The following is a 19,403-nucleotide window of genomic DNA, read 5'->3' on the forward strand; positions in this document are numbered from 1 at the left end:
TCACCCTCACATGCACAAAGTTTGTTTTAGCTTACTTGATCTTTACTCCGCACGGGCCAGCAGTTAACTCCATAATTTTAGATTTGGTAAAATTTATTTTAAATATTTTATAAGAGTAAGTTTCATGTGAGACGGTTTCACAAATTTTTATCTGTGAGACGGGTCAATCTTGCTGATATTCACAATAAAAAGTAATACTATTAGTATAAAAAGTAATATTTTTTTTATAGATGACTCAAATAAGATATTTGACTCATGAAATTGATCTGTGAGACTGTCTCACAAGAATTTTTGTGTTTTTCTAATATTCCAACTTCTGTTTAATATATATCTATAAATTATGAGAGCAATCTTGGAACTTAATTTAATATGTCAATTCATATTTATAATTGTCCATATTTATAATGTTTTGAGACATAATACAATGCTCCCATAATTTTGGATTTTGTACAAAAACGATTATAATTTGAACGAACTGTGGCTATTGGATGTGTATCAGATGTAGCTTAACATTCCCAACAAATTCTTCTGAACCATTTCGCCGAGTAACTTCTCTCCGTTGATTCGCTTGATCCGGTGATTTCACAGGTATTATAATAATTTCTTCTCGGTATATTTTAGACCCTGCGTGATTCGAATTCTGATTTGTTCTAACTATGATTTTACCTGGTATGGGCCTGTTTCTCGCGCAATTTGGGGATCCAATTATCTAGAAGTAAGTGATTTGTGCAGCGTGAATCAACCACTCGAACTAAATCTATCGATCTGGGGAAATATCGATTCTACATTACTGATTCAGATCTAGGTCTTTGGTTGCAGTCACTTATGGTAGTGGGCAGTTGTGTGTAAAGAAATTAATGGGAATGAAATGTCTTGTTGAGATTGTTGTGAAATTGATTTCTATTTTCCAAGTGTAGTTAGGTGACCCGCTTCTTCATTTCCTTTTTCTATCTGGTGACTGTTGGTGGAAGTTGAAGGAACAAAATGGTAAATGTCCTCATCATTTGTTTTGCTAATTTAATTATATTTGTTTTGTTATTTTTATGATTATCTTTGTTGTATGTGATGCAGGTTGTGCTTGTCGCTAGCATTATTAGTAAATCTGGCAAAGGTAGCCTTCTAAGCCTCGTGATCTCAACGTTCAGCTCTTGTTTCTTTTATCAGTAACTTGGATGTGTATGGTGCTACTATTGATCATCGTACCTTCTGGTTTTTGAGGATGTTGTCTATTTTCTTGGAGTTTAATATGACTGTGTTTGAGTTTGATATAATTGAAAATTGGTTGAAAAATCTCTGTCAAATTGGGTTAAATTTTCATTTAGAATTGGCATGTCATTGGAATTCTAAAGTTTGTGTCGGTATGTGAAGCTTTGAGTGGAGACTTCATTTCAACTTCCTGACAGTTTTTGATGAGAAAACTGGGGTCTTCTTCCTTATTAAAAGTTTCAATTATTTATTTTTATACGAAAAACAATCTAGTAAGAAACTCTTCATAGGATGTGGCCTTTTTGATAAATCCCTAAATTATGACCTTAGTTTTATATTATACAGAATAATTGCTGACCTGGCATGCATATGCCATAGATATACCGGCAACTCAGTTTGGAATTGGACTCTTTGAAGAGATCGTGATAGGATGACTTCTTATTTTGGACTTTGGTTTCAATACGGTGGTGTTTGTATTGAATTTTTTTGCATCTTGTATTGAATTTTATCTGCTTCTATTCTTCATGTTACCAATTGATGTGAATGTCACTGCATTAGTGAAGACCTGGCATAAGATAAAGATTGCATCTATTCTTCATGTTATCAATTAATGTGAAGGTCACTACATTAGTGAAGACCTGGTATAAGATAAAAATTGTTTCATGATTATGTCAGAGTTAAGGGCTTGGCACTGTAGTTATTTAGAGTCAAAATTGACCATGTCGTTGGTTTTCAATTATTGAAATAGATGTTTGTCAAAAAGTTTTTGTTTATTGATCAAATTCAATTGTATTTCTTGACCATTTATGGCTTTGCTTATTGGTCCGTTTTTCTTTGGCCTAGATATTTTTTGTCTTCGATGGAAATTTGATTGGGTAAGTTTTTTCACAAACTTGAAACTACTTGGAATTTGTGCTAGGGTTATCCATTTCCTGTGTTGTTTGCTTAATGAATTTCTCTTTTCCATTGTTTCTTATAAAAACAAATGAATTTTTTTTTTGTGCCGACCTGTTTTTGTCTTGGTTTTGTATTTTTAACTTGTAGCAATTTTAGGTGTATAAATCTTTGTTTCCCACTGTCTTTTTACCCTTATCATTGTAGATGATGTATTTTTGGTTATTTTTTGCGTCCAAATCCAATTTTGTTTGCTATTAGAGTTTTTTGTGTCTCTACTACTGATGACCATGTTAAACTATTCGACTTTATATCTCCCACAGCCCTTGTTTCAAGGCAGTTCGTTGATATGTCTCGGATACGAATTGAGGGATACCTTGCAGCCTTCCCCAAATTGGTTGGAACAGGAAAACAGCACACATATGTTGAGACTGAAAATATTCGTTATGTTTACCAGCCGATAGAGTCCCTGTACTTGCTTCTTGTCACAAATAAACAGAGCAACATACTTGAAGATTTGGAGACATTGAGGCTACTTTCAAAGCTTGTATCCTTTTTAACAGCAAATGGATAGTGTTAATCTGAAACTGTTATTGTTTTTATTTTGAGTAGTGCTCAACCTCGCTAGCATTGTATTTTGTGCTTTCAGGCTAGGCATACTTATTTCTTTCCATCAGAAATTGAAGCAGTAAAATTAGTCTGTTCTGGTCCATTTATATTGCATGCAGCTGACATTGTTTTAGTTTTCTTTGAAGGGTATTTTCCATGGGACAATTTTCACTGGGTGCATTTAATTTTGTGATACTATTTCCTTAATCACATTTAGGTTCCTGAATATTCTTATACACTAGATGAAGAGGGCATTGGCAATACCGCTTTTGAGATTCTTTTTGCATTTGATGAGGTCATCTCTCTGGGACACAGAGAAAATGTTACAGTTGCACAAGTCAAACAGTACTGTGAGATGGAAAGTCATGAAGAGAAATTGCATAAGCTGGTATTACAAAGCAAAATCAACGAGACTAAGGATGTCATGAAGCGTAAAGCTAGTGAAATTGACAAAATCAAGGTAATTGGTCGAGGAACAACTCATGATTCTTATCATCTATCAATCATTTTGTGGATCACCAGTATACTGATTTACTGTGTTAACTTTGTTTAGATTGAGAGGAATAGGGGTGATAAAGGAGGATTCATGTCTTTGCAGTCAATGGGTTCTGGAAGAATTGACACTGGCTTTGGCAGTGACACCAGCATATCTAGTAATAGTGGTGGTTTTGGGAGTGGCTCAGTCTTTGGAATAAGCACAGACTTGGAACCCCAATCCTCTACTTCTAAAGGTTTATTTCCGCTTTACCTCTTGAAATTTTAAAAAACTGCTATATATATTCTGTTCTACTCTGTGAACATAAAAATTATGGTGCTATATTCTTGTTACTGAGGCATTTATTATGATGTCACATCGCTTTCATTTTAGTTTGTTGAAATATAAAATAAACCCATAAATTAAACCACTTGTCCATTTTATCATGTGATGAAGTTATTTTGTTTACTGGGTGTTCCCCTGGGAATTGAAATATTAAAGTGTAGAACAACTCGATGTCATCCTGTGATGTTTCAGAAACTAAAAATGGGTCTCCAAGCTATGCAGTTGGTCATCCTTTCTTGCTTTTCATCTTCTGATATATGAGACACAGCGTGTATGAAGCAAGAGGATATGTTGAAGACAAGAATTTTTATAATCTATGCGATCAACTCCGGTTTTTGTATTTGTGGGTGGCTTTTGTGGGGCAGTGCGCCATAATGATCTATTTTCCTTTCATTTCAAATTTAATGCACAGATAATTGAAGTTAACCACCATGGTGAAGAATCAAAACCGTTGTCATGAATGTATGGGTTGGTCATATTGGTTTATGATGGTTGCTGTAGCAGTAGAGTAAGGCACTGTGTAGCTATAGTTTCCTTTGAAGGTTCCTTTTTAACAGTTGGCATTTAACAAATCAATCTACATCTAGTATAAGCTACGGCATGTTGTTTGCTGGAAAAAAGTTAGATGCATCATTTTTATGAGAACCATTATCATGAGTCTATGACTGATAATCATTGGCTCTGTATATAATTGTTTTAAATGATTTCAAGTTGTTCTTCGTGTTCTATTGTCGCATGCTTAGCCTGGTGTTGGTTGTGTAATACTTTTTTGGTGATAGGTTACGAGATACATGATTTGAGTATAGCTGATGAGATTGTTGCTTTTGAACTATTATAATTAGGTCGTCCACCAGCATCTGCATCAGCTCCACCAAAAGGTCTTGGTATGAAGCTGGGGAAAACTCAAAGGACGAACCAATTTTTGGAATCTCTCAAAGCTGAAGGTGAAGTGATTATTGAAGATGTGAGACCAAGCATTGGTCAGTCCAAACCAGTTGCACCACCACCCAGTGATCCTGTTACATTAATTGTCGAAGAAAAGCTTAATGTAACTTTAAAGCAGGATGGTGGTATTGGAAGCTTTGATTTGCAGGGTACACTGTCACTCCAAATACTTAACCAAGACGATGGACTCATCCAAGTTCAGGTCTCTAGTTTTGTCTCTCCATTATTGCTCCTTGTGCATGCATGATCTTCTTGCTATTTTGTTTAGGAAAGATTCTCAATTTTGTGTTCATGTATCAGGAATGTATGTTTCATAAATATTTACTGTTATTTCAAAAAAATTCAGATTGAAACTGGTGGCAATCCAGGGATCCATTTTAAAACACACCCCAATGTCAACAAAGAACTGTTTTCGGGTGAAAATATACTAGGTCTCAAGGATCCAAATAAGCCATTTCCTACTGGTCAAGGTGGTGATGGTGTTGGTCTGCTGAAGTGGAGAATGCAGAGTGTGGATGAGTCTTTTTTGCCATTATCAAGTGAGTTTTGCTGCTATCAGACCTCGTGCTCAACATCACACACAAGATGTTTTTTTCGGGCTTTTTAGTTATTCACTTTCAGACTTCCATTGCAGTTAACTGCTGGCTCTCTGTTTCTGGAAACGAAACCTATGTAAACTTGGAGTATGAAGTTCCACCAATGTTTGATCTACAAAATGTTGTCATTTCAATTCCTCTTCCTGCTCTGCGAGATCCACCAAGAGTACAACAGATTGATGGGGAGTGGAGGTGATGGTTTATTTTCGTGTTTTATTAAAAATTATGACAAATATTGTCATCAAAGTGATATTTCCCAGATTGGTTTGTTTATTTGTTGAATTTTGTATAGTCAGTCTTGTTTGATTGGGGGTGTGATGACATAGAAATTTACATCGAGTTCCGGGCACCTCATATATTGTTTTTTGTGTTTTAATTTAGCATGTGCACTATGGTTTTGGGTCAATTTTTCAAAGTAAGATGTTCTTCAATTGCTTGCACTTCTTCATCTTTCGTCGAGGGAATAATGGGCACAAATTATAATGTAATGTGGGTCTAGTCATTTTTTAATGAGACGTCATAGAGCGACTGACTGGATGCTAGTAATTGTGTAGTTAATAAAGAAAGTAACTGTGTATCATACTTGTTCTCGTAATCTTAATCCCAATTAATTAGTGGTTACAGCAGCGTCATGTTGATGTCCACTGCAGGTATGATTCCAGAAAGTCTATTTTAGAGTGGGCTATCGTGCTCATTGATAACTCAAATCGCAGGTTGGTATACTGTCAAAATAGCTAATTCAGTTTCATGTGAACAACAATCTGGTAGCATGCTTATTTGGTTTGATTGGCGGGCTAACTTGCAGTGGATCCATGGAATTTGTAATTCCTGCAGTAGACACTTCTGAGTTTTTCCCAATTTCTGTGCGTTTTACTTCTACAAGCACTTTCAGTGATCTCAAGGTTGCTTTCTGCCCCATTTTATTATATCTTTTTGTTGTCATTACAAAATTGGAAAATCTTCGTTTCACAGCATATTATATCACTGATGAAATTTTAAGCGATCCACCATCATAAGAGTGACTGCATTTTTGTAATCTTTTATTCGGGCTTGGAACTGAATACTTATAATGGAAAATGAACTCGTTTCAGAATTCAGATGGAGTTCTACTGCATGCTTCTTCCGTTCTAACTTACTGTACCCAATCTTACAAATGTCCACCTGAGCATGTGATTCTTGAAAGAATAAAATACTATAGGTCTTGTTTGTTTGGCCTGTTTCAGTGGAGATTTATTAACTACAAAAGATATATGCACGCAAAAAACTTGCTAGCACACGAATAAAAAATTCTGACTTATGTAGGTTTTAGCCATGATTTGGAAACATATCGGTTTTTATGCATTTTGATTTTAACAGAGGGCTTTGAGCACATTGTATGCAATTTACGTCTATGCAAAAACATAAATCAAAACAATTAAGTTTAAACAATTTCTTTCTAAACATATTTTCAAAATAATAGTAACTTCATTCAGATTGCACTTGGCACTTTTCTTCTTTCTAATAATTTGGGATTTTGACTTTTTCAATTGGCAGGTTATCAACATTTTACCACTGAAGGGAGGGAATCCACCAAAATTTTCCCAGAGAACACTGCTTTCTACAGAAAATTACCAAGTTGTGTGATCAATTTACCTGGTAACAACAGCTACAATAATTTAATTACTTCCATTTTTTTCTCTGGGAAATCATCTTCCTTCAAACTTAAAGAGTAAACTTTACCCTACGGTGGCTTTGGATCGTACTGAAGCTTGGCATCTCATGCCGAGTTATTGCGTTTTTGTAAATTTCATGACTTGATGAGATAATACGGAAAATGTCGATTTATGAGACGAAATATTGAAGATTACACTTTTTGTGAAAATGCTGAGTTCCAATTTAAAATTTCTACAAATTCAAAGAATTTTGTTACAATGGTCACCACATCCTCTACAGATGGAGTTGCAACTCCAACATTAAGTATGCTAAATCAAAATTAACATTCACACTTTGAAGTTACCAGATGTCTCATACCATCGAATCCCAATATTACCCCAATGATTTGGCTGACTCCACAGTGATTCGAATCAATACAGTGACGATGGAAGTTCGAATTTGAAGAATTCCAAGAAAAATCGTTGCTTTCCATTTCTTCAGTGTGGATATTTCTTCGTGCATAGCAATTTTTTGCAATAAGCATGGAAAGAAGAGCTCTAACCGATTACAAACTGGATGAGACTCGATTTATTGGCAAGCCAAGGATTATCTCATTTGTATAAATTTTCGGCCACCTCAAGTTCGATAGCAAGTGCTTCTTTAAGTTTGTTCTGTTCAGCAAAAATAGCACGTGGGTTTTTGTCGACGATTGTTACAGTTTTTGGGAAAGCGTCATTTTCTTTGAATTTCATGGGTTTTTGCTTCGAATGTGTGAGTGGGGAGACTGATGTCGATACTTTGAAGTTTGAACCCGAAGGTACCATTTTTGGGTTGTGCTGGATATTCAATGGGTTTGGAGGGAAAGAATGAATGAAAATTGGTGGTTTAAGGCTGAGATTGTGGCGGCAGAGTGCCTCCATTAAACTTTAATTAGCTCTTTGGACGAACACTAACTTGAAGCCGAGGTTTATAATAAGAATATATTTTTTTTCAACTATAAATGTGTTTATGACGAAGTGATATAATTTTTTGTTTTTCATTTTTTAAGATAGAAACTTAAGAAAATTATTTTCTCTTTCCAACATTATCACAGGGCTTTTCAAAACTAAAAAACAATTCAAATTATAATAAATTACTTTAAAACGGCAATTTTTTTAAGAAAATTTAAATACTTTTCTAAAGCCAAAGTGGTAATTCTTATGCATAATCAAATGTCTTCCTTTTTAATCTTCATCACCTATTGTTGACGGGATCTTTAAACATAAATATTTAAATTTTTGTTGTGTGCTCTGTTTGATTTTTAAAAAATGAAGTATTTATTATTCTACTAATATTTATTTGAAGGTTTTATATCTTTTAAACTTTTAACATGAAGTTTGTGCAATTAACCCTCTAAACAAATGTAATTTCACCCAAACACCATAGGAAAAGGGGAAAAATGAATTAATATAGTACATAAAAAGTTGAAGTTTCTCTAAAAGTAATCTTTCGTTTTACTTATTTTAAAGTAAAATGATTATGTATGAATCATTTTAAATTTCAATTATTAATATTACATAAGCAAGAATCATTTTTTCTATATTTTTTGTCATGTTATTTTTATCATACATACTTGTTCAAGGAACGGGTTCCTTGCTCCTAAATGTTCGAAATCCTCGCCTAAGAGGCTGAAAGAAAAAAAAACACTTCACAGTCACGCACAAATCAAACTATAAATTTATCAAAAACAAAACAAAAAGAAGAAGAAGAAGAAGAAGAAGAAGAAGAAGAAGGAAATCAAACTGAATTTACAACCAAATATTATAAGCATGGCTAAAATGCATCTATTTTAGTGTGACTTCATCGCTTGCCAGACATGCTGAAGGACGTAATTTTCTGGGGCGTCGCAACGACCAGTGGAGCTTCCGGAGAGTTGCTGAATGCGAACTTATCGTGCATGAACCGACTTTCGATGATGGACTCATCCTTGGGAACAATTTTGTAGCAGTAGCAGCTCTTTAGCCCTTGCTGATTCTGGTAGCAATGGTGTCCACTGTTCTTCACCTGCTGAAAGTTCCACACGACACTGAATTTTCCAACTGTTGCAACCAAATGTTTTTCTTGTTTCCCGCTTTCAGTAACCTGACAACATCAGAACGAGGGTCGAAGCAAAACGAGGGAGCATTGGTACATAATAAATTGATCCCAAAAAATCTCGAAAATCATAATTATCGGAACCAAAAACGAAAATTTTAGTTTGAAACGATAAACTGAAACCAGGAAAACCAAAATTTTCGGCTCGTTTCAAACAGAAACCGTTCAGTTTGCGGCTTGAAAGTCTATCGGATTTAAACAGAAAAAACCGATTCGAACCAGAGCCAAAAACGGAACTTTTTATTTCTACTATTATATGATTTTTTATGAAAAGATTTCAAATTTCATCGACGAGGTTCAATTTTTTAGTCAACATAAAGAAAAATTGGGAGAGAAAAAAACAGAATCTGTTGGTTTAGAAAGCAGCTTAAAACGAAACCAACAGCTTATTTTAGTTTCGATTTATGATTCCGTTTTGGTTCGGAAACTTTTTAGCTCAGGACGGGTGGATTCAATTTTTTCAAAACCAAAACCAATTAACACCCTTAGTAATCATCCACTCAAATAAAAAAAAAATCAAATTTCTATTTGTCCTTCAAGATCCACAACTAGACGCATTCACAATCTCATCAAAACTTGAGATCCATGTAATAGATTGTGCATTACAATTTCTCTTAAAAAACTGGATTTTCCTAGGCTATGAGAGTATCCAGCAATAAAAAATTTGGTGGCATTGGACTACGAGGTCTATTGGTACATCAGAGATTAAAGAAACGTAGCTGAAGAATAAATATCAATTTACTTGCAACCTTAAAAAAAACTGAAGCAATGTCCAAGCTCTAAATACAGCAACAAATTATTCATAAAGATCAATGGCATGTAAGTGCACACGTTCGAACAAGAAAATATGTACATATATAAGATTTAATATTTTCATTCAGAGTTCAAGTAGGATTGACATTGGATTTCAATATAAGGCATTGAGTCAAGGCACGCATGGACAACATACGTACATTGTTAAAGCAATCTCATCCTCGTGACATGCAACACATTTAGATAGGCAAGCAAGTATCAAATACTAAAAATTCCACCAAGACATCCATATAATTCTAGGAAGCATAAATAACTTACCCAAGAGAAATGTCCAGCATGGAACTTACTACCAGATCCAGCCAAATGGGCATCCACAGGTGTCAGCTTCAGCAACCTTGGAGCTGGGATTTTGTTCCCCATTCGGCCGCTAAAACCAGTCTTAGTTTTACCGTCCTTATCAGTGAATAAGGTGCATATCAAGATCAAATAAGTGTCAGTGGTTCCCAACACCCATTTACCATCATAAGTAACATCAACTGAAGTAATAGGTGAACCAAGCCCCGGAAAAGCAGTCTTCGCCTGCCTCATTGAAGTCCTCGAGTATAATCTTATTTTCCCATCAAGCGAACCAATAACTATAGATCCATCCCCAGCAGTTGCAAAACATTGAAAATTTGTGCCTCTTGAAAACTGATGCCCTTGATTCCAATGCAATACAGGAGATTTCGAGTTTGCGATATTTTGAACTATCCCCTTCTTGTCACGCATATCCCACTGACACAATCTATTATCATCCAGACCCAGGAAAGTTGACTCCGATGGGTCCAACTGAGACCCCTTTGCATCACTTGTAATATCACTTATCGTAATATCAGTGCCATCCTTCTCAAACTTCCAATTTGTGACAATCTTTCCAGTCTCAATATCCAATTGGTGAAGCCCTGAGGAGTAAGGTTTTCCTTCCTTCAGGGGACTCATTAGCATCATATTTGTTTCTCCCCTCATCAAGAGGGCCTTTTTAGGAGTCGCTCCAGAGTTCCCACCACCAGACCCCAACTTTTGGTCATCAAACTTCACATAGACCCCCTTCCCATGAATCCCATGGCTAAAGTTCTTCACAACTTGAACCCCTGAATCACCAACCAAGAAACTATTATCCAACGCCCCTAAAGCCAAGCTCTGAATCCCACCACCGGTGGCCGCTTCCTCAAACTCCTCTAACAAGTCATGGCCATCTCTCACCGAAAATTCCATGGGCCTCTTTTCTGGAGTCCTCCAGTCCCCATCATCTGCATCCTCCCACATAGAATCATCCGACTCCTCTGGATTTAACCATCCCATGAAATCTTTCCCGTAAGTCTTCACTTTGTTTTCGTCTGTCGGCCTCAAACCATAAACGTTCTCAAACAAACAATCCTGAAATTTAGTCACGAAGTTTCTGTAGTCCACATCCGTAAAAAACTTCATTGCCCAAACTCCACCTTCCACAAAATCAACCCGCCTCTGCTCCCCAAAATATTTCATCTGCATATCAGCAGAAACTTTCACTCTAATTTTATTTCCTACCTTCAAAACCCAAAATCTCCGACCTCCACTTAATCCACCTTCATCATCATTATCATCATCCTCATCACTTTCGGCCGCAGCATCCAATTTCTTAACAAACTTATAATGAGCAAGCTTTTCGGAAACTACCCATTTCGCGTTCGGCGTGTTTCCACCAATATGAAGGTAAAGCTTAACAGCATTTGCGCGATTCACAGGTTTTCTAGGCGAGAAAGACGGGTCATTCGGGTATTTCAGCTTTAAAGCCTGGAGCCTAGAATCAACGTCATCTAAGATTTTCGCACTCACCTTTGGACTCCGATCATCCGCATCAACATATTCTTCCGAATTCTGCTCCTCTACCTCATCCTCGTCAGAATTGTCAGATGAATCAGAAAGCTCAAGTCCTTCACGACTATGTGAACCTCCCATGGCTCAATCTTTCAGACTAATCCAATAATCGACAGTTACAAATTCGTGTATTTAAGAGAAAAAAACACAGATCAAACTCGAGAATCTCCAACTAGGAATATTTAGCGTTTCGAATGAAGAATCTGATGAACGTAGAAGATAAATTTCAGAGACTTCGGAGGCGGTTAGGGCTTTAAACTGGAGAACATTCTGGGAGTTGGCGTAGATCCCACGGAGACACATGTAAGTCAGCAGCTGCTTTGCTTTCGAAGTAAACAAAACATTTTCCGAAAGAAAAAAACTAGTGTGAAAAGATTTTATGGGTCTTATTTGTAAGACAGGTTTTTTTTTGGATCATCAATTAAAAAATTATTATTTTTTATGTTAAAAATATTATTTTTTATTGTAAATATCGATAACATTGACAGTCCGACAACCTAAAAAAAAAAAAAACTAATCTTTCTTAAATCAGTCCAACAGTATTGGGCCTGATGGCCTCTAATCAAATAATCTTAAATATCATTTTTTTTACTCCGAGTTTCATAAATGATCATGTTATTCATATTTATCGTTTTTCATAAAACTTTCCAACTAGGATTCTTGTGTGCTTATTCAATTTCTTGAGGTTTGTGTGTGTAACATTCATAAAATGTTGGGCATGTAAAATTCCAAAAATAACCTTGTATAAATAATATTTTTAAAGTTAATTACAACTGATAAATTCATCCGTGAAAAAATATCATTTATCTTGATTATCAATTCAAAAATTAAATTTTCATGAAGATCGATGGTTAATTTTCTTATGAATTTTTGGGACTGTGCATCTTCATTTCGATTGATCCTCTTTTGTGTCGATTTGGTGCAATCAATAATAAATTTGGGATCTGTTTTAGAAAAGAGAAGATTACCATGGATGTGTTTATGTCGGTGGATTGGGGGGGGGGGGGGGGTTTANAAAAAAGAGCCACATGTTGAATATCCACGCCGGCAGGAAGAATGGCCACTATTTTACAGCCTCCTCGTGGGAAATATTATCCTCGTACTTGTACACATCCACGTGTTAAATATGGATCTTGTCAGCAGCACTTTTACCTTAGAATTCGCTGTATATATGATGTTACGTTTCAACAGATTTATGACACAATTAGTTTTTTAAGGGAAATTGAATAATATTTTGTGTATGAGGAGGACAAAATTGTAAAATAGAAAGAAAATTTTGGTATTTTGGAGTTGCAATTAAATCAGTTCGATTCAATTGAACTTAAGACCATGGCTATTGGGGTCTCAAGAGAAAATATTACACAATATTTCATTATGATAACCGGTTATCACACGTATCAAATTTCAACTGTTTTTCTAACTGACATCGGTAAAAACTCCGCACGTGACAATGTTACATGAAATATTGTAGATGGTTTTTTTCATGGACCTCATCGTTAGTACTAAACTTAAAAATAACTGATTAATTGAAAGAGTGACAATATTGGTAGATTGTCTCAAAATAAATCAAACATATTGATTCTTATCATACAATACAATATTTTATATTATGGAGTGATCATATTATTCAAAAATTATTGATTCTTGTCATTTCCAAAGGTTTGTTTCACTATTATTGTGTAAGAAAACGTTTGTGTAAGTATCGCATATATAGATGAATGGTAATTGAATATCGAAAAACATCTAGTCTTGAAGAAAACGTAGAACAAAATTGAATTAAATAATTTCGAAAGAGCGCTCATCCTATATAAAACTATTGATATATCCTGTACATGGAGTTTCCCATTTGCCGAGTTCGTTGAATCAGCATCAAATCGAATTTCATCATCTTTTGGTTGATTATAATTATTACTGCTCGTCGGCCCAATTTCTGAAATCCCCTCCATGTCATGCGATCGGTGTCGTGTTGTAGGCGGTAGCGGCCGTGGTGTAGTCTGAAAAAGGGAAATTGAGCTTCGCTCTAGGGCCGCGGAACTCGATCGCCTTCTTATCGTAAGCTCTAGCTGCATCCTCCGCCGTCTCAAATGTCCCGAGCCATACACGCTTCGCCTGACGGGGATCTCTTATTTCGGCCGCCCATTTTCCCCACGGCCGCTGCCTCACCCCTCTGTAGTTCTTCTGCTTCTTCTTTCTTTTCCTCTCCTCCGACTTGTCAGAAACGTTATAACTCTCCTTGTCCATGAAAAGATTGCACCCCAGACACCCATCGATTCTGCATAACCCACAAGTCTCCCCATCCTCAGAAACAGACAAAGAAACCCCAGAAGAAGTCGTGCCGGCGCCTCCATCTAAATGCCACGAGGATTCAGTCAGCTGATCATGTTCAGTAGCAGTAGCGCCTCCAACACCTGCTATGACATTCTTCAAAGCTGACACCATGATGGAAACCTCTTCCTCCCTGCTCATCCGCGCCGCCGCCGCGGGAAGACTGCCGTTCATTTGACTACTTACTTCACCTCAAAGTATGGTTTTCTTGTCTGACCTTCGTATGTTGTCTGAACAGAGCTGACTTTTTGAGGATACATCTTTCACACAATCGTATATATACCTCAAGCTTGTACACTGCATTTACACGGGGCGCTAAAAAGGGTCGTACTTTTTTGCGAGCTGGCACGTGGAAGTTGGTCGTAAATTGGTGGTGGCTGATGTCATCAGCGGCGGGCCCGGCCGGTTTCACGCGGGAGCTTTGACGGGTGAGTCTAGAAGGAGAGAATATGACGTCATCACTTGCGGTCACCCATCTAAGGCCAGCCCAAAACGGCCCGTTTTGAAAGGGCTGCTGGAACTAGCCTCGAATTTGTCGCCGTAGCCCAATCGAGATTGGCCCAAAAAATGCCTTCTTCCTTTTACGACCATGCCCATGTAATTTTCTTAATGGGTCACCTTGTATTTGACAAATGTTGACGTCCGTACACTTTTTCAGCTTTCCCTAATTTTTGCAAATATGTCTTGTTTGGTCACACTCGAAATTAAGACAAAAATTAAAGAAGATATCGAATTGATTTTCTTTTTCTGATTTAAAAATGTGTCAGCAACTTCTTCAAAAAATTGAAAAAAAAAAATAGCAACCAGTCTATATTCGCGGAATTACGCCGGAAAATTTTCAAATATTGATGATAAATAAAATAAAAAAATAAATACAAAAAATGGGCAATCACGAAAACCCCGTTTTAGAAAATTGGAATTCTTGTAAAAAAAAAAAAGGATATATGTATATATAGGTAGCTTCGATGCTACATGGGGGGCACTGTTTGGATGGACAAGATTCACACACATATGTGATTTTAAAAAAATTAGTAGACCGCATGTATGTGTGGCTAAATTTGAGTCCTTGATTCTAACACGAGGTAGTGCCCCTACATGTAGGATGGAATCAACCGTATATATGTCATATGATCTACATGTACCATGTACCTAGGCAAGTATTCAACCTACAAACTCCACAATCAAAGCGCAATTAACTCGAAAATCGCTGAAAGCAAGCTGACTTCTGAATTACAAATCATTTACACATCTCAACAATCCAGACTCATACAAAGCAAGAATAGGAAACAAACGTCTATTCCCTACGTAGATATATATATCATCTATACATCAAACAAATGAATTAATGTGGCATCATTCTCTTGCCATAAGATTGAAAACATGGCGCGAAAAACCTTGGAATTGGCTTGCATTGACGGCGCAACAATTTTTCCTGTTTTAGTTTTCCATCAGAAGCAAAGCCTCAGCCCGCGAATGAGAATAGGTGGTTTAAAACAGCTCAGTCATCTGTTTTATGGAATTTCTAGTGTCACAATCTGAAAGAACAAAAACATGGATCTGTAACAGATCTGACAAAAATCAATTGACTAAAGAAAATAATCTCCAGGAGTTCTGTGATTATATTTTAACTACCTGCTAATGCTGTCTTCAATCTCTTTGCCTGAGACTTGGTATTTGAATTATCTTGATCCACAAAATTCTGCCCCATACCCTCTGCAGGAAAAACGATCATTTGAATAATTTAATGACCAAAATGATATAGGGACACTTGAAAGCTGAAATTTGTTTGCACTTCTATTATACGCAGAGACATTAGCACTACTGGAAAACCAGAAACATGTTATAAAATTAATGGCAAACACTCCCTGTCGCAATAGATTGCATAGGCTTACACGAGTTTCATATGTCAGTGTTATGAAATTTTTTAAAAACACACAAAGGTCGCATATGAAAGCTGCAAAATGATGACATGATAAAAATATTTTCGGTTTAACAAATTAGTTTTACCACTGGAACGCAGGAAATGAGAAAAAAGAATGTCAATCACCATTTTCCTCCGTTGAAAATTCAAGTAAATAGCAAAGAACCTAATCTTTTGAATTTTGATGCTTCAACTTTCAGGTTTTATATTCATTTTCTCTAATTTTGCTGGTAAAACTTGCTCAGCACACGCAGCCTATGGTAAAACATAAAGACTTGTAACATGCCGATCATACTCATTTCTCCATGTGGTACACTAGAAACAATATGAATGTTCAACTTCATACTTCTTCAGACTTAAAGCTCAACTGCATACATTGGCGATGCCAGACATTTCAAACTTAAAACTTGAGAAGTGCAGCCAACATTCTGAAAAATGTATCATCCAGGAGATAGCTATATAATTATTAATAATATATGAAAGTCAACAAGGGGCAATGGAGAAGAAGCTGCACTAAAATTTTAATTAGGATATGCTGGCGTGCATATTGCATGGCATCAACAACACATAAACAAGAAAATGGGGGTTCAGTTTCTTAGAATCTGAGTATTTAATGCTATATACTTTCACTTGCGCAGGAAATGCCATTTGAAATTCATACCAACAAAAAATAAAAAGCCTCATCGCACTCATAAAAGAAAATTCTAGTACCAGCAATTTGAATCCACAGCTTCCTTGACAAAAATGAGGAAAAGACAAAGCTACAGAACTAGTCGTCACCAAAAGATTAAGTTGAAATCACCTTTCATTAAGTGAAATGAATCAGCTTTTACTGGTTTACAGGCAGAAAATTGCTTCGAACATGTTGCCAACTGAGGAGAGACTATCACTTTTCCGTTTTTGTGTTTCTTCGTACAGTGAAGCTTTAGGAATTGATGCATATCAGCTGATAGTGGCTGGCGATACCTTTGGATGCATTTGAAATTATCTGTGCAACGACTCGAGAGAGAATTATGGGTATCAGAAGAAACATGGGAAAAAGGCTTGTCTCTTTCATTACTGATGCTTGGACAATAACCATCCCTTGAAACAGTCAACTGAGAAACGAAAATAAAACAAAAGGTCAATTTGGTCATGTATGCAGTTTGTTTGAAAACGTAAATTGAGAACTTCAATGTCCTCAACCTGCTCAGCAGCAGTTTGGACATTCTCTGGTCGCTTTTGAGAAATATTTTTGTCTACTTGGTTATTCTCAGAGTTCTGCACAAGCAAATCCATTGAACGATGCAAATGTTTTACAAATGACACTTCCAAATGAGTAAGATATAAACCGTGCTTCTCGTTTGTCCACTGAGCGCAGTCATCCTGAGAAAAAGCATTGACAAAAGTAGTAAAAAATATTAACTTTAAGATTTTTGGGTCTCCGTGGAAAATATCCTCTCTTTTTGGTATGCTAGGAAGTCTGATACACGAGACTAACGTATGATTAAAAAATTCAAACACATACAGCTAATTAACTAGGTCGATGTCCGGGGCTTATTTTCATCTCTTTTACATCTACCATGGCTTCATGAAATCCAATGAACATTAAGACTCCAAAATGAATTTTGGAGCCCCTTCTGCCCGAAAGTTCAATCAAATCATTGAGCTACAGCTAGCAAAATAGAGGACAGTATTTTAACGGAGGAGTTGGATGTTATCCAAACCAAATGCAACTTGTTAAGTTGCATTAAGCTCAGTTAACATTTGCATAAAAATGTTTAAAGATGATTGAACAGCCAATATACCATACAGTGAAAATGAGAACATATTAAGTACAGAAGGACTTTTATTTTTATTTTAACATTCAAGTGAATCTACGTTGCTTTGAACTTTCCATAAATAATGACCAACCTCTCTCTTTTAAGAGCTCCCGCTTCATTTACATTCGAAGTTTTTTTCCTTATAACAATTTAACCATCTTAAGAACAGGTTACATGTGTGTTCGAATTCGACAGTTCCAGTGAAAAGGATCGAGGCAATATTTTTCCCGCTGCATAAGGCATAATTTTAAAGACAAAAGTTAAAAGCTAAATCAAAACTTCAACATGAAAATCATCCGTTCGAAGAGTTGCTTTTCCTTCATATAAGGAAACAAAAATTCACTTTTATCTGAAGTCGAGCAAGCCAAAATGAGCCCATGACATCAAAAAACGAAGCCGGAAGTACAACCACCAAAAAATAGGACCGAGCAAGCAAAAGTGAATAAAAAAAATAACCAACAACACGGGGATCTCAAAAGCAATTCCAATCAACCAAGCAAGAAGCGTGCATAAAATTCTCAAGAGATCAGACGAAAGCTAGAGTCCAGAGGTCAAGAGGACGAAAACAAAAAATATCCACAACGAAGAGTAATAAAATATAAAACTAATAAGAAAATTACCGGCAGCGCTTTCGCCGTGCGACGTAAAATATCTTCACCATTCGGAGCTAAAGTGTCCAAGTTCGACCGAGTTAACTCATTAACGCAACCAAAATCCCCCCGCGGCGCCGACGGCATCTCCGGCAGACAATTTCCTTCCATAAGGTCGAAATGGCAATTGCACGAATCAAACCGGATAAATCTGAAGAAAATTTATGGAACAACAGGGAAAAAAAACCCTTCGCAACTGAGATTAAGGAAGGAGGCCCCACGATAAGGCGCTTTTTCACACGTGTCGGTAACAGCCACAATCAGACACGTCAGGCAGCGTTGATGTCAACCAGATATTTTCGTAGCCCGAAGCCCAGCTCGGCCAAAAAGATAAGCCCGTGGGCCATAACGGCAAGTGTTCATATCCTGTACCAAATTTTGACAGAGAAATTTAAATTAAAATAATTTTAGTTTTTCAGGTGAAAATCATTTTAAAAAATAAAGCCTTTTTTAAGGATATTATTTTTTTAAAAATATATTCAATTTGAAATGAATATAATAATTTTTTATTTTTCAAATTAAGTCTTTGATAATTAAACGCCAGACAATAATTAGATTTTATTGAACATGAAATGGACGCTTATCATTGCGAGAAATAAATATCATAAAAATAAATATAAAATATTTACATTTGATTTGAAACCAACCGGATAATTATTTTCAAGAACTTAAGATTGTTGGTAAAAACTTGTGTGAAACAGTCTCACGGGTCGTATTTTGTGAGACAGATCTCTTATTTGGGTCATCCATAAAAAAGTATTACTTTTTATGCTAAGAGTATTACTTTTTATTGTGAATATCGCTAGAGTTGACCCGTCTCACAGATAAAGATTTGCGAGACCGTCTTACAAGAGACCTACTCAAGATTGTTTTAAAGTATTTTACAATTAAAATTTTCATTAGAAAACCCTGTTTTTCTTTTTTTATTATAATATCAAAAAATAATTATTTGACGGTTAATAAATATTATTTTAATAAAAATTGTTACACACTTCTGTCCATAGTTGATTCGGCAAAATAAGATGTTTGAAAGCCTTTGCTCACATAATGTTTGAGTTTTGCACTGTCAAATATAATTAATATAAGAGAAGTAACCTAAGACTAATATGGAGTTAAAAAAAAATTAGACAAAAACTTGCGTGAGGCGGTCTCACGGGTCGTATTTTGTGAGACGGATTTCTTATATGAGTTATCCATGAAAAAATATTGTTTTTTATGCTA

General features: G+C 36.0%; 4 protein-coding genes across 11 annotated transcripts; 1 reads left to right on the forward strand and 3 right to left on the reverse strand.

Annotated features, from left to right (window-relative positions):
* Positions 1 to 429: 429 nt before the first annotated feature.
* On the forward strand, positions 430 to 7,579 carry LOC140963028 (coatomer subunit delta-2-like). 7 transcript variants are annotated; one of them, XM_073422230.1, is made up of 13 exons: positions 430 to 588; positions 918 to 987; positions 1,072 to 1,111; positions 2,424 to 2,647; positions 2,927 to 3,169; positions 3,263 to 3,440; positions 4,372 to 4,676; positions 4,821 to 5,013; positions 5,109 to 5,262; positions 5,721 to 5,783; positions 5,876 to 5,972; positions 6,604 to 6,705; positions 7,125 to 7,579. In XM_073422230.1, the coding sequence occupies exons 2-12, from the start codon at positions 985 to 987 to the stop codon at positions 6,691 to 6,693; spliced, it is 1,590 nt and encodes a 529-aa protein (XP_073278331.1). In that variant the 5' UTR covers positions 430 to 588; positions 918 to 984; the 3' UTR covers positions 6,694 to 6,705; positions 7,125 to 7,579. The 7 variants fall into 7 exon arrangements, with proteins under 7 accessions (XP_073278331.1, XP_073278330.1, XP_073278335.1 ...); XM_073422229.1 differs by having other exon boundaries at positions 7,143 to 7,577; XM_073422234.1 differs by lacking the exon at positions 7,125 to 7,579 and adding an exon at positions 2,050 to 2,081 and having other exon boundaries at positions 913 to 987; positions 6,604 to 6,916.
* A 690-nt stretch (positions 7,580 to 8,269) lies between these two features.
* Positions 8,270 to 11,811, reverse strand: LOC140962881 (protein CYPRO4-like). The gene is made up of 2 exons (XM_073421944.1): positions 9,907 to 11,811; positions 8,270 to 8,823 (listed from the first exon to the last, which is right to left on the reverse strand). Exons 1-2 carry the CDS (start codon positions 11,563 to 11,565, stop codon positions 8,542 to 8,544), a joined length of 1,941 nt encoding a protein of 646 aa, XP_073278045.1. The 5' UTR covers positions 11,566 to 11,811; the 3' UTR covers positions 8,270 to 8,541.
* Positions 11,812 to 13,245: 1,434 nt separating this feature from the next.
* Positions 13,246 to 14,066, reverse strand: LOC140963442 (ethylene-responsive transcription factor ERF109-like). Its single transcript, XM_073422772.1, has one exon. The coding sequence runs from the start codon at positions 13,981 to 13,983 to the stop codon at positions 13,432 to 13,434; it is 552 nt and encodes a 183-aa protein (XP_073278873.1). The 5' UTR covers positions 13,984 to 14,066; the 3' UTR covers positions 13,246 to 13,431.
* Positions 14,067 to 15,001: 935 nt separating this feature from the next.
* LOC140962449 (uncharacterized) lies at positions 15,002 to 18,388 on the reverse strand. 2 transcript variants are annotated; one of them, XM_073421349.1, is made up of 5 exons: positions 18,153 to 18,388; positions 16,916 to 17,095; positions 16,533 to 16,827; positions 15,442 to 15,522; positions 15,002 to 15,315 (listed from the first exon to the last, which is right to left on the reverse strand). In XM_073421349.1, exons 1-5 carry the CDS (start codon positions 18,291 to 18,293, stop codon positions 15,308 to 15,310), a joined length of 705 nt encoding a protein of 234 aa, XP_073277450.1. In that variant the 5' UTR covers positions 18,294 to 18,388; the 3' UTR covers positions 15,002 to 15,307. The 2 variants fall into 2 exon arrangements, with proteins under 2 accessions (XP_073277450.1, XP_073277449.1); XM_073421348.1 differs by having other exon boundaries at positions 15,002 to 15,344.
* Between the last annotated feature and the right edge of the window lie 1,015 nt (positions 18,389 to 19,403).

Source organism: Primulina huaijiensis, chromosome 17 (assembly GCF_012295235.1).
Source record: "Primulina huaijiensis isolate GDHJ02 chromosome 17, ASM1229523v2, whole genome shotgun sequence".
Classification (NCBI taxonomy): Eukaryota; Viridiplantae; Streptophyta; class Magnoliopsida; order Lamiales; family Gesneriaceae; genus Primulina; species Primulina huaijiensis.